The 14,895-nt window shown below is 44.3% G+C and overlaps 1 protein-coding gene across 6 annotated transcripts in view; it reads right to left on the minus strand.

Moving 5' to 3' along the window:
• Nucleotides 1–14,895, minus strand: part of SREK1 (splicing regulatory glutamic acid and lysine rich protein 1) — a 324,223-nt gene that overhangs the window by 217,589 nt on the left and 91,739 nt on the right. For 5 of the 6 annotated variants that reach the window (XM_033929984.1, XM_033929975.1, XM_033929993.1 and 2 more), the window contains exon 4: nucleotides 10,252–10,416. The exons of the other annotated variant lie outside the window; for it this stretch is intronic. In XM_033929984.1, coding sequence (XP_033785875.1) covers nucleotides 10,252–10,416 — 165 coding nt within the window. The remainder of the gene's footprint in view (nucleotides 1–10,251; nucleotides 10,417–14,895) is intronic. 6 annotated transcript variants of the gene reach the window in all.

Below are 14,895 nucleotides of genomic sequence, written 5' to 3' on the forward strand. Positions count from 1 at the left end.
TAGATCTGCATACCAAGGACGCCTAGGCCACGAGGATCATCCTCCTTGGGTGAGATGCTATGTGAAGTACTACCCATCCTATCAGGGGCCATGGAGGAAATACATATAGCAGACCAGACTTTGGTCATGGTTGCACCAGGGCATCCAGCCCTGCACTTCCGATCTAGTATCTTCAGCTGAAAAACCAAGGCGCTTTCTTGTTGCGTGCCATTGCCATCAGATCAAACGTCTGACAGTGTCTTGGAATGTCCACAGGGCCAATGACCACTCTCCTGGGGGCAATATCTGTCTGGTGAAACATTGTCCACCCCAGCTATGTGCTTTTCTGCTCAAGTGACCTGTAGCTTCATCTCTAGTTGGTGCGATATGCTTCTGGTGCCTCCCTGCCTGTTGACAAAGGCCACATCTATGGCATTTTCTGAGAATACTTTTACGACTCTGCCTTCCAGAACCAACTGTAGGTTTTGCAGTCAGGCGGACCGCTCTCAGCTCTAGCCTGTTTATCAACCACTTTTGCTAGGATGGTGTCCATTTCCCTTGCACCGGGCAACCACTGTAGTGCACTTCCCAGCTGAACAGACTGGCAGCCATTATCAGTGTGACCCAGGAATTGATCTGAAATGAAATCCCTTTTGTTAAGAGATTGTAAGTAGAGCCATCAGCTCATGCTGCTGCGGGCTGCGTCCGTTCAGGGCAGAGGTGCCTACAGGGAGTTTCTCAGGGGAGACCAACGAGACAACAGCACAACCTGAAGTGGACGCATATGCGCCCTTGCCCAGAGCACTACTTTTATGGCAGCTGCCATCAAGCCCAGAACCTGTAGGTAATGTCACACTGTAGGTGCTGGTTGCAACAGGAGGTTTGTAATTTGCTCCAAAGCTTATGTCTGTGTACCTCTGGTAGAAATACTTGGCCTTTTACCATGTTGAAGAGAACTCCCAGGTATTTCAAAGACTGAGTGGGGACTAATTGGATCTTTTGAAAGTTTATAATCCAGCCAAGACTCTGCAAAGTTTGCACACCTGCGCCACTACTCCTTCTCCCTCTTCTTGAGAGGGGGCTCTAATGAATCAGTTGTCTAGATAAGAATGAACTAGCCAGCCCACCCTGCGAGGATGAGATGCTACCATCACCTTTTTGAATGTCTGGGGTGCCGTTGCCAGCCCAAATGGTAAGGCTGAGAATTGAAAATGATTCTCCAACACATGAAATCTCAGGAACTTTCTCTGTGCCGGAAAAAATGGAATGTGGAGATAAGCATCCGTCAAATCCAGGACAGCCAAACACTCTCCCAGCTAGACCGCTGCAATGATAGATCTCACCATCTCCATCCGGAAACGTGGAACTCTCAGGGCTGTATTGACATATTTGAAATCCAGAATGGGCCTCCAGTTGTCAGAATCTCTTTGGGTTTGACAAAGTATAAACAAGTATCTGCCCAGCCCGAGTGTTCTTCTGGAACTGGTTCTGTGGCTTGAATATCCAGCAATCTGTTTAATGTTGCCCAGACTTGGACCGCTCAATCTGATAGGCCCGCCAGAGAATCCACGAACCAGTCAAACAGAGGGTGTGCAAACTATTTAGTAATCTTATCTGACAATATCCAAGACCCAAAGATATGTCAAATGCTTTCCTAGGCCTCCAGAAAGTCTAAGAGCTGACCTCTAATTTTCTGAAGGGCAGCTGGAGGCCTGGCATCATTGCGGCTTCTTGTCTGCCATTGTATCTGGGCACCTATATTTTGGATTTTCTGGCTTCCGGAATATCTCTATCTGGAACTTTGATAGATTCTTTGAGACAAGGCTCCCAACGCATACTGGTGAAAATTTTGTGATCCCTGAAAAGCACTCCAGTTCTGACTTCTAGCCGCTTGAGGTCTGCTGTCCAGTAAAGACTTAGAATGATGATCTTGCACACTGGCCATAAGATCATCCAGACCTTTGCCATAAAGTATCTGTTCCTTAAAGGGGAGCCTTGGATGTTGAATCGTCTGCCCATTGTTCGATTCACAGTATACGTCAGACAGAGATGGAGTATGCGGGGAGACTCACCATGACTCGAATTACATCATAAAGCATGTCAACCATATAATACAACCCTGGCAGCATGAGCTGAGGTAATGGCTCAGCCACTGTTATGGCCAGGGTTCACAGCCATGAATGACAGGCGAATGCTATGAAAGTTAAGCCGATGCCACCTTAACTCCCAGGGCCAGAGCCTCAAACTGCCTCCTGAGGTCCATATCCAATCTGCAGTCCTGTCTATCCTTAAGAACTACTCCCTCACTAGGTAAGGATATGCATTTAGTCACCTGTATTACCTGGGAGTCTACCTTTGACATAGCAAATATATTTTCTCCTCTTTGAGGCAACCTTCTATGACCTTCCAGGGCTCTGTAACCAAGAGATTCATGTCTGGATGCTACGGAAAGGACGTGGGCTGAGATTGGATCATGCTCAAAAGAGAACACTGAGATGACTGAAGCTGAGGCGGATCAAATCTTGAGCTCACGAAGAGATTCAGTAATAATGTCTGGCAGGGCCGAAGACTTGAACAGCCGTCATACACAGGGATCATCTCCTGGGTCTGTGGCCAGGACTCTATCCTGATCTTCAACTCTCCTTCCCCTTTAGAAGGGAGAGGACGCCTCTTCTTTGGCTGTTGAGCCTCTGCGCCAGTGTACCATGCCGCTGATCTGGGGCTCCAGGAGAAATTCTTGCTCTCCAAACAGGCTCCAAAGTCATGTGCCATGCTCCAGAGGCCACATTGGAGTTAAACTTGAAGTTCCCACCTCCCCACTACGCTTGGTGCGGCATGTGACACAAGGGCGCTCTTCCACTGCCCATCCTTCACAAACAAAGCAAAATGAGGTGTTTTAGAGAAGTTTAAGAACTTAGTAAAAAAAAAAAATTTGGGGAAATCCAAGATGGCCACTGGTGAAATTTAGTGCTAAAAAAACAGCTTAACAGCTTAAAAAATCACCTCAGGGCTGACCAAAAACCTCAAAAAACAATTTTAGGGGCAAGGGACCAAGGCCCTAGCTGTAAAAACAGTTAACAAATTCTTTTGGAGACCTCTATCTCCCTCCCTCCCATTTTTCCCACAGACTGTCACAACCTTACTCCCAGTATATAGTGATAGAAACTCGGATATGTGAAATACAATAATATTCTAATCTGTTACACTTTCACAAAAGTATATGAATGTCATGAATCAATGTAAGCAGTGCTGCTTCAGTTTCAGGAGATGTGTGTTTCTCAAAACACGGAGGAAAAAGCCTCAGGCAAATGCCCTCCCACCACCACAATGGTGGAAAAAGGTGGTAGGGTGGTAATCTTCATTGGCAGAAAACCTCCATTACACTCCCTGTTAAGTAAACTGTAAGCAGGGCTGTCTATGCAATCGACAGATGAAAATTATTCAACTTATCTCTGATCGGTATACCGACGATGGCCAGCGTTTCACCAACTTGCTGCCTCAGGGTGCAAAAATCCGATCACTAAAGCCAGAAGAAGAAAATTAAATCAAAAACTGGACTTGTGCATAACTTCAAAACATATTTAAAGAAGCCATTATGACAAACCTTTAAACCGGGACGTACTCGCCGTCTCCTCTGATCAAAAAGATGGCTACATCAGGACTGTACGAGGTTAAGAAGCTCCCGGGAGATGACGTCAAAACCCGGAAGTGGTTGTTCAGTAAAAATGCTGACTAGGCTATCGATTCAATAGAAAGTACAACAAATGCCGTGAATTCAAAAGCCACTTATAAAAAGCTGCATTTTATAAAATCACTGCATTTTATAAAATCACTGCATTTTATAAAATGCAGCTTTTTATAAGTGGCTTTTGAATTCACGGCATTTGTTGTACTTTCTATTGAATCGATAGCCTAGTCAGCATTTTTACTGAACAACCACTTCCGGGTTTTGACGTCATCTCCCGGGAGCTTCTTAACCTCATACAGTCCTGATGTAGCCATCTTTTTGATCAGAGGAGACGGCGAGTACGTCCCGGTTTAAAGGTTTGTCATAATGGCTTCTTTAAATATGTTTTGAAGTTATGCACAAGTCCAGTTTTTGATTTAATTTTCTTCTTCTGGCTTTAGTGATCGGATTTTTGCACCCTGAGGCAGCAAGTTGGTGAAACGCTGGCCATCGTCGGTGTACCGATCAGAGATAAGTTGAATAATTTTCATCTGTCGATTGCATAGACAGCCCTGCTTACAGTTTACTTAACAGGGAGTGTAATGGAGGTTTTCTGCCAATGAAGATTACCACCCTACCACCTTTTTCCACCATTGTGGTGGTGGGAGGGCATTTGCCTGAGGCTTTTTCCTCCGTGTTTTGAGAAACACACATCTCCTGAAACTGAAGCAGCACTGCTTACATTGATTCATGACATTCATATACTTTTGTGAAAGTGTAACAGATTACAACCTTACTCCCAGACCATGTGCTGGGGAAATGGTGCTGTTGCTGCCTACTTCAACTCCTCTCAGGTGTAGCTGTTCTAGGAGAGGTCCTCTGCTTCCAATCACTCAGCCACTTTGTTGGAATCTTTAGGCTGTCAGTTGGACCTTCACAGACCAACCCTCAACACCCCCCCCCCCAACTTCTCAAGAAAAAAAAGGGGGGGGGGAGAGAGGAGACAAAACATAGCCGGCCCCGTAGGAACACTATTAGCACCTAAACGGCCTGTGCTCCAGCCTCTGGCCAAGTCAAAGAGGCGAGCAAACACCAGGGGAATGGACTCTGAGCTCCTCAAATCTTCAGCAGGCTGGTTGAAACAGGTCCCCAAAGGACACTACAGATTTAAAATCTTCTCCTCTCCATGCAGGAATCTCTGATTTCACAAAAAGGCTGCAACTAGAGTGAAAAACCACAAAACTATTGCAAAATAAAGAAATAAACCGAGCACATCAAAAGACACCTTTCATGCTTGCCTGAAGAAAGAAAAACTGAAGGGGGAAGCTGGCTCCTGGAAGGAGGATATTTCAAAAGCAGTGATTGACATCTTTCTGCAGTATGCTCGTGAGAATGGAGAGAGTACCCTAAGGTTCAGCATACTAATCCTACTGTAGTGGAAATAAAAGAAGAAATGTTTGCATGGGTCATAGAAGTAGGATTTTATATAGGGGATGGTATTTGATATGCTGTCTTTCAATGGATACAATCAAAATGGTTTACATGCTATATAGAGGTACTTTATTTTGTACCCGAGACGACAGAGGGTTAAGTGACTTGCCTAGATTGACAAGGAGCTGTGTTGGGAACTGAATCCAGTTCCCCTGGTTCTCAGGCCACTGTACTATTAGGCTACTCCTCCACTCAGGAGAAGTATTTATTAAATAAACTTAAAATTATTTAAAATCAAAGGGTAACACCCTGCCAGTTGCAAAAAGCAGCTTTATTTTGAACCACATTTATACAACCATCCACCTGGGCAAACCGAAGCTACCGATAAAGAAATGGAAGCCGAGATGAAACGAGAATGCAAAAGCGGTAACACGATTATTATGGGAGACTTCAACTATCCTGGGATAGACTGGAGTCTTGGAAATTAAAAATGCGCTAGGGAGACCGGATTCCTGGAGGCTATACAGGACTGCTTCATGGATCAGCTTATCAGAGAATCGACGAGAGGGAATGCCACTCTGGATCTAATCCTTAATGGGCTGAGAGGACCTGCAAAGGAAGTGGAAGTAGTGGGAGCATTGGGAAACAGCGATCACAATATGATCAAGTTCAAAGTTGAAGTAGGAATACCGAAGGGAAAGAGAACCAGAGCAACAACTTTTAACTTCAAGAAAGGAAACCACGAAGCGATGAGGGTAATGGTAAGGAAGAAACTTAGAAACAACTCAAAGAAATGGCAGTCTGTAGAGCAAGCCTGGTCTTTATTCAAGGACACCGTAAGCGAGGTGCAAAATCTGTATATCCCCAGATTCAGAAAAGGGTGCAAAAAGAGCCGAACAAAAGACCCGGAGTGGATAACTAAAGAAGTGAAGAAAGCAATAGATGATAAGAAGAATTCATTCAAGAAACGGAAAAAGGGCAAAACCGAGGAGAAGTGGAAAAAACACAGGAAGTATCAAAAAGAATGTCACCTCGTGGTTAGAAAAGCAAAAAGAGAATATGAAGAGAGGCTAGCCAGGGAAGCATGAAATTTCAAACCATTCTTCAAATATGCTAAAGGGAAGCAGCCAGCTAGGGAGGAGGTGGGACCACTGGATGACGGAGATAGGAAAGGGGTGGTGAAGGAGGAGAAAGAAATGGCGGAAAGACTAAACATGTTCTTTTCATCAGTATTTACAAAAGAGAACACATTCAACATACCAGAACCCGAACAAATCTTCAAAGGAGACCAAGTAGAAAAATTAACATCCATGGAAGTAAGCCTCGAAGACATACACAGGCGGATAGAAAAATTAAAATCTGACAAATCACCGGGCCCGGACGGAATCCACCCTAGGGTACCTGAAAGAACTGAAGGAGTAAATAGCGGAACTACTACAGCAAGTCTGTAATCTATCCCTGAAAACAGGCGTGATCCTGGATGATTGTAAGATAGCCAATGTTACGCCCATCTTTAAAAAGGGATCAAGAGGAGACCCGGGGAACTACGGACCAGTAAGTCTGACCTTGGTTCCGGGGAAAATAATAATAATAATAACTTTATTCTTCTATACCGCCACAATCTTGCGACTTCTAGGCGGTTTACAATCAAGAGTCCTGGTCATTCAGCGAAATACAATAAGTAGATATTCAGAGGAAATACAGAGATCAGAGACCTCAGGAGGCAATAGTATAGAAATACAATTTGCTGAGCGAAAATGTAATATGTACATTTTAGTAGGTAATGTCCGACAGGACCTGTTGGGGATAAATAGCAACGTAAAGTTACGATAAGATGAAGATAACAGATTATATTTATAACAGTGCTATAAGTGTGGAATAGGGAGGGGGGAGGGAGAGGGAGAGCGGGTCAATTGTTTAGGTATTTCTGGAACAGGTATGTTTTTAGGCGTTTCCTGAATTCCCCGTATGTAGTGGGTGAAAGCAGTTGGTCTAGGTCTTTGCCCCATAGGACTGCTTGGTGAGAGAAAAGGTGTTTGTGGTGTTTTTTCATTTTGCAGCCTCTAACTGGAGGGGAAATGAGTTTTGGGGGTGTGTTTCTCTTGAGTTTGTTATTAGAAAATGCGAAAAGGTCCGTTATGTACTTGGGGGTCAGGCCGTATAGTACTTTGAAGCAGAGGCAGGCAAATTTAAACCTTACTCGGGCTTCCGTTGGTAGCCAGTGCAGCTGCCGATAGTAGGGTGTCACGTGGTCGAATTTCTTCAGCCCGAAGATAAGTCTGACCGCAGCATTTTGCATTATTTGGAGTCGTCTCATATTCTTTTTTGAGATTGCTAGATAGGCAATGTTGCAGTAGTCAAGCTGACTCAGTATGAGGGATTGCACTAGGATTCTGAATGTTGACGTATCGAAGTATGATTTAATGGTTCTGAGTTTCCAGAGAGTAAGGAAACCTTTTCTAATAGGGAATCCACTTGTTCCTTCATTGTTAGGCATTGGTCTAAAATAACACCTAGTATTTTCATGGTGGGCTGAATAGGGTAGTTGAGTTTATTGATGCATTGTGGGGTTTTATTGTCAAACGGGTGAGGGGAGGCAACGAAGAATTTTGTTTTTTCTGGGTTGAGCTTGAGCTTGAGCTTGAAATCTGTCATCCATTGTTCCATCTCATTTATGGCATCGGATGCCTTGCGAATGGTTTCCGAGATGGAGTTGGCGAATGGGATGATGATCGTAAAGTCATCTGCGTAGCTGAATAGTTTTATTCCTAGTTGGGTTAGTTTCACACCTAATGAGGACATGTAGATATTGAAAAGCAGTGGGGAAAGCGGTGACCCTTGTGGTACTCCGGATGAGTTGCTCCAGGTGTCAGAGTGTTCGTTGTCAAAGCGTACCTGGTAAGAACAGGATGTGAGGAAGCCATGATGGTGGAAGTGCTGATAAAAGATAGCATTGAGGAGCATCTAGAAAGGAATAAACTTATGATAACAAGCCAACATGGCTTCTGCAAGGGAAGATCGTGCCTGACGAACTTATTGCACTTCTTCGAAGGAATTAACAAACGGATGGACAAAGGGGACCCCATAGACATCGTATACTTAGACTTCCAAAAAGCCTTTGACAAGGTACCCCATGAATGCCTACTTCGGAAACTGAAGAATCATGGGGTGGAAGGGGACGTACACAGATGGATCTGGAATTGGTTGGCGGGTAGAAAGCAGAGGGTAGGAGTGAACGGCCACTAATCAGTGGAGGAGGGTCACGAGTGGTGTTCCGCAGGGGTCGGTGCTTGGACCGCTGCTATTCAATGTATTTATAAATGATCTAGAAACAGGGACGAAGTACGAAGTAATAAAATTCAAAGATGACACTAAACTATATAATGGGGCTAGGACTAAAAAAGACTGTGAAGATTTACATAGGGACTTGAACAAACTAGGGGAGTGGGCGATGAGATGGCAGATGAAGTTTAATGTAGAGAAATGTAAAGGCTTGCACGTAGGAAACAGAAACCCGAGGTACAGCTACATGATGGGAGGGCTGTCATTGAGTGAGGGTACCCAAGAAAGGGACTTGGGGGTAATAGTGGAAAAGACAATAAAGCCGTTGGCACAGTGCGCAGCGGCCGCTAAGAAAGCAAATAGAATCCTAGGTATAATCAAGAAGGGTATTACAACCAGAACAAAAGAAGTTATCCTGCCGTTGTATCGGCGATGGTGCGCCCGCATCTGGAGTACTGCGTCCAATATTGGTTGATGTACATAAAGAAGGATATGGCGATACTCGAGAAGGTTCAGAAGATAGCAATACGTTTGATAAAAGGTATGGGAAACCTTTCATACACTGAAAGATTGGAGAAACTGGGGCTCTTTTCCCTGGTGAAGCGGAGACTTAGAGGGGATATGATAGAGACTTACAAAATCATGAAGGGCATAGAGAAAGTGGAGAGGGACAGATTCTTCAAACTTTCGACAACTACAAGAATGAGAGGGCATTCGGAAAAATTAAAGGGAAACAGATTAAGAACCAATGCCAGGAAGTTCTTCTTCACCCAACGGGTGGTGGACACCTGGAATGCGCTTCCAGAGGGCGTGATAGGACAGGGTACGGTATTGGAGTTCAAGAAGGAATTGGACAATTTTCTGAAGGAAAAGGGGATAGTAGGGTATAGATAGAGGGTTACTAAAGAGGTCCTGGACCTGATGGGCAGACTGCTGGGCGTGATGGACCGCTGGTCTGACCCAGAAGAGGCACTTCTTATGTTTTTATGACACTATCTCCACATTCATGAGCCCTTGGTTAGAGCTTGAATTGGCAATACATAAAATTAGTCAAGACTGAAAAAAGCAGCACAAGGTTTGATGAAAAACTGATAGGTTCTCACAACGTAACAGCAGCAGCACAATAAAAGAAAACATTGCCAGACTTCATTACTAGTATGTAACACCTGTTCAAGGGAAGAAGAGGCAAAATTCACAATGAAGACAACCAACTAAAACTATTAATTTCTTTATATTTTGAAGCGTAGAGTTTGATTATTCATAGATTCATATCACATCACCAATCAGCTTCTTGGAATCAATTCTAATTTATATGGAAATCTAAAACCAGGTTCTGCCACACTAGTATTGGTCTGCCAGGTTCTGCCACACCAGTATTAGTCTGCCAAAACATGGACTTTTGATGAAGTTGCAATTGCTACAATATGGAATAATAACACTTAAGGCTGAATATCATCTGTACACAAAAAACCAGTAATACCACAGTAATAAGGGAGTCCCAATAGAAGAAAAGACGACTTCCTCTGGGGTCCTGGACACTGGGTAAGTGATGATTATCAGCACTAGTATGGATGAAAATGATGTCTCCAAAAAAACTTTTCCGAAGAGAGCCTTGATGCTTATGTTACAGCAACTGCAGTGCAGGAACGGGGAAAAAAACCCTATCTACCCAGGTATTTCATACAAAGCAGTTGTAAACCTAAAAATTAAGTCTAAGTATTTCAAATTGTATCTCCAGAGAAAAGCCAAGTATTATTTAAAATGCTTTCTATGACCTAGACGATACAGTTCATTACTATTTTTTTAATGGAATTAACAAAACCACCATCTTCAAGGCAAGTAGTAAAATATCTGCATTGTACATTTCACTATGAAGGTGAAATTTTAGTTACCTGAGAATTCAGATTCCCAACATAAATTGTTCTCCTAATTTCATCAACCTTAGAAGGATCTACATTTCCCATAAGTGGCGGCTGTGGTATCTCTCCCAGGGCTGCAAGGTTAGGATCCAGAGTCGCTGGCAGAGCTGCTCCCAAAGTGCTAAATGTGACACTCAGCTGAAAAAAAAAAGTTCTCTTAAGATGGAGAAGATAAAGGGCATCCTTTATTTCTATGCCATGTATCAAGTCAGATTTTCAACATTTATTTACTAAGTACAATTGCTGTTATTATGGGATTTAAAAATGGATCTGCAAGGTCTTGCAAGCTCACTCTATATTTTACAGTATATGAGCCTTTCTTTAGGACCACTATAGTTATTAAAACAGCATGGGGGTCATGGATGATGGGCTGGTCAACCTTGCTTTGGTACAGGAACACTGAGTAGCTGTAGTTGCATGAGAATGCACAGCTCTATAGTTTCTCTCTCCAATTGCTAGCTATGAATATTGTCCCTCACCTGTAACAGTTTTCCATAAAGAGTAGGACTGAATAGGCACACAAGTAGGTGATGTCACCACAGACTACCTAGATGGAACAGCTCACTCTGGGCTTATAATGAATTATAAAAGATCTGAGCACATACAGCTCTTCCCATGTGCAATCTCCCCAGCAGTTCAGTTAGTTCCATAGCTCAAGGAGAAACATAACTTTTAGGGAGATCGGAGAGTATTCTGCTCTAAATACTGTTACAGGTAAGAAAATGCTTTTACATCCACAGGCAGGATTGAGTCAGGCCGCTAGGTAGGTTACTCCCAAGCTCAGTGCTGCTTATCTTGTAATCATCTGTCCATTCCGAACAGCTTGAACAAGTAATGAGAATAGAATTATCACAAAGAAAGGCTTGACAGTGTGTTTTGTTCAACTCTGCTGGCCTACGTACTGGTCCAGTTTTATTTATTTTTATTAGGATTTATATACCGCCTTTTTGGAAAAATTCACCCAAGGCAGAAAACCTATGAGTCAAGAATGAGCTCACTGCACTATAAATGGTATCCCGCAAAGCAGACTTTAGGAGTCATAGAAACATGATGGCAGATAAAGGCCAAATAGCCCATCCAGTCTGCCCATCCTCAGTAACTATTATCTCTTCCTCACTCTAAGAAATCTCACGTGCCTATCCCAGGCTTTCTTGAACTGAGACACAGTCTCTGTCTCCATTACCTCTTCCCACACATCTAAAAACCCTTTCTGTAAAAATAGTATTTCCTTAGATTACATCACCTCTTCCCACACATCTAAAACCCTTTCTGTAAAAATAGTATTTTCTTAGATTACTACTGAGCCTATCAACTCTTACTTCAACCTATGCCCTGCCCTTGAGTGAACCCTGCAATGAGCACTCCAGCTCTTGGCTGGTATCCAGAGTGATCCACTCCGTGATCTGAAGAGGCTTGCACTGCCTGACAGCCTCCCCCTGAATCCACCACCACCACAGACTGCTGCGAGCTAGCTCCATCCAGGGGGGGCAGCAAATAAAGGGGACTACCGAGGAGCAACTCCTACAGAGGATGCATGTGCCCATTTTGTGCCAAGGTGCCACCTCTAGGGAGGCTGCCATTGACCCTAACATCTGCAAATAATGCCAGGCCAAGGGAACTTGGCGCACCAAGAGATCTACGATGTTACTGAAGTTTCAGTCTGCATGGCTCATAAAGAAAAAATGCTTCCCTGTAGCGTGTCGAACTGAACATCCAAATATTTCAAAGTCACTGACGGCATCAGCTGACTCTTCTTGAAGTGAATAATGCATCCCAAGAGCTGCATGAGAGACACCACTGTCTCCACCGCTTGCTCGCACGCCTTCGAGATGCAGCCTGGATTAATCAGTCATCCAGATAAGGATGGATCTGAACACCCCACCTGCGGAGGAAGACCACCACAACTACCATGATTTTTGGGAAGGTGTGGTAAACCATCACAAGCCCAAAGGGCATAGCTGCAAACTGGAAATGCTGCTGCAGAATATGAAAATGAGAAACCTGCGATGATCCGGGTAGATCAGAATATAGAAGTAAGCTCCTGTGAGATCCAAGGACGACAGAAACTCTCCCGGAGAAACAGCAGCTATGAACATCTTTAGATCCAGAATGAGTCTCCAGACCTCTGACCCTTTCTTTGGCATGATAAAGTATAAGGAGAATCTGCCTAAGCCCAATTTTTTTTCTGGAATGGGCTCTACTGCTCAGATGTCTAAGAGACACTGCAGGGTAGAGGGAACCTTTGACTCCTTCAGCCATCCTGCCAGCGAATCCAGGAAGAAATCCTGAGAAAGGCAAAAGAAATCTATCCTGTGCCCCTCCCAAATGATGTCCAGCACCCATTGATCAGAGGATAATCAGGTCCACTTTTGGTAAAACTGAGAGAGGCAGCCACTGGAAGCCACTGAGGAAGCGCCGCTGGACTTCTGGCATCACTGTGACTTCTTAGGAGCTGCGCTGTGATGAGATCCTGATGCCTTTGGATGTCTGGAAGTGCAATGTAATTGGAAGTGTAATGCAATTGGTATCCATGGGAATATCTTTAAGTCAAAAAGCCCGAGGAACCCTGATGAAATCTGCGGTAGGGACGAAAAGTATTGCGATTCCCTCCCAAAGGGCACCAAGACTTGTTTTCAGGGAGGGACTTAGCGCGGCAATCTGCCCCGCTGGTCATGAGGTCATCCAGATCTTTACCAAAACTTAGCAGACTATGAAAGGGAAGTCTGCTCAGTCACCTTAGAGGCACAAAGTACAGTTACTTACCATAACAGGTGTTATCCAGGGACAGTAGGAAGCTATTCTCACATATGGGTGACGTCATCAACGGAGCCCGAATGCGGACGCCTCACAAGCAGACTTGCTTGAAGAAACTCGAAGTTTCGAGTTGCCCGCACCGCGCATGCGTGAGTGCCTTTCCGCCCAGCGCAGGGCGCATCTCCTCAGTTCAGATAGCTAGCAGAGAAGCCAACTAGGGGAGGTGGGTGGGTTGTGAGAATAGCTGCCAGCTGTCCCTGGATAATACCTGTTAAGTTAAGTAACTGTGCTTTATCCCAGGACAAGCAGGCAGGTATTCTCACATATGGGTGACCTCCAAGCTAACCAGAATGGGATGGTGGGAGTGTTGGCAATTTAGGAGAATAAATTTTGTAATACTGTTTGGCCAAACTGTCCATCCCGTCTGGAGAAAGTATCCAGACAATAGTGAGAAGTGAAGGTATGAACCGAGGACCAAGTAGCAGCTCTACAAATTTCCTCAATAGGTGTAGATCTAAGGAAAGCTACTGAAGCTGCCATTGCTCTGACTTTATGGGCTGTGACTTTACTGTGAAGAGGTAATCCAGCCTGGGCATAGCAGAAAGAGATACAAGCCGCCATCCAGTTGGAGATGGTATGCTTAGAAATAGGATGGCCCAACTTATTTGGATCGAAGGAAACAAAAAGTTGAGGAGCAGTTCTGTGAGGTTTGGTGCATTCCAAGTAGAAGGCTAAAGCACGTTTACAGTCCAGAGTATGAAAAGCTGATTCTCCAGGATGAGAATGAGGCTTTGGAAAAAAACACTGGAAGTACAATGGATTGGTTGAGATGAAATTCCGAGACCACTTTAGGTAGGAATTTAGGATGAGTACGAAGAACCACCTTGTCATGGAACACAGTGAATGATGGGTCAGTAACTAAAGCTTGCAGTTCACTGACTCTTCGAGCGGAAGTGAGGGCAATGAGAAACACCATTTTCCAAGTGAGATACTTTAGATGAGCCTTATCAATTGGTTCAAATGGATGCTTCATGAGTTGAGAAAGGACAACATTGAGGTCCCAGACCACAGGAGGCGGTTTGAGAGTCCTTTCATGAATTTGGAAACACTGGATGAGCAGAGAGGGGTTTCCCTCCAATAGGCTGATGGAAAGCCGCAATTGCACTGAGATGGACTCGGATAGATGTAGACTTGAGGCCAGAATTGGATAAGTGCAAAAGGTAGTCCAAAACAGAAGATAAGGAGGAATGCTGAGGCTCCGTATGATGAGAAAAACACCACGTAGAAAATCTAGTCCACTTTTGGTGATAGCATTGTCTAGTGGTAGGCTTCCTAGAAGCTTCTAAGACATCTTACAGATTGAGAAAACTGAAGAGGAGTTACGTTGAAAGGTACCAAGCTGTCTGTCAGGTGTAGAGACTGCAGGTTGGGATGAAACAGAGATCCTTGACTCTGTGTAAGCAGAGAAGGAAAAACTGTTAGAAGGTATGGCTCTCTGGTGCTGAGTTGAAGTAGAAGGGAGTACCAAGGTTGTCTTGGCCACCATGGAGAGATTAGAATCATGGTGGCATGATCGTTCTTCAACTTGACCAGAGTCTTGAGAATGAGAGGGAATGGAGGAAATGCGTAGAGGAAGAGATTCGTCCAATTCAGAAGAAAAGCATCTGCCTCGAGGCGGTGAGGAGAGTATATCCTGGAGCAGAACTGAGGCAGTTTGAAGTTGTGGGGAGCCGCAAAGAGATCTATCTGAGGGGTTCCCCATTGCGAAAAAATGTGATGAAGAGGCGAGAATGAAGAGTCCATTCGTGAGGTTGCAGAAGACGTTGTCCACCAAGCAATTCTTTGCCCCTTGAATATAGACAG

This window comes from Geotrypetes seraphini, chromosome 1 (assembly GCF_902459505.1).
Source record: "Geotrypetes seraphini chromosome 1, aGeoSer1.1, whole genome shotgun sequence".
Classification (NCBI taxonomy): Eukaryota; Metazoa; Chordata; class Amphibia; order Gymnophiona; family Dermophiidae; genus Geotrypetes; species Geotrypetes seraphini.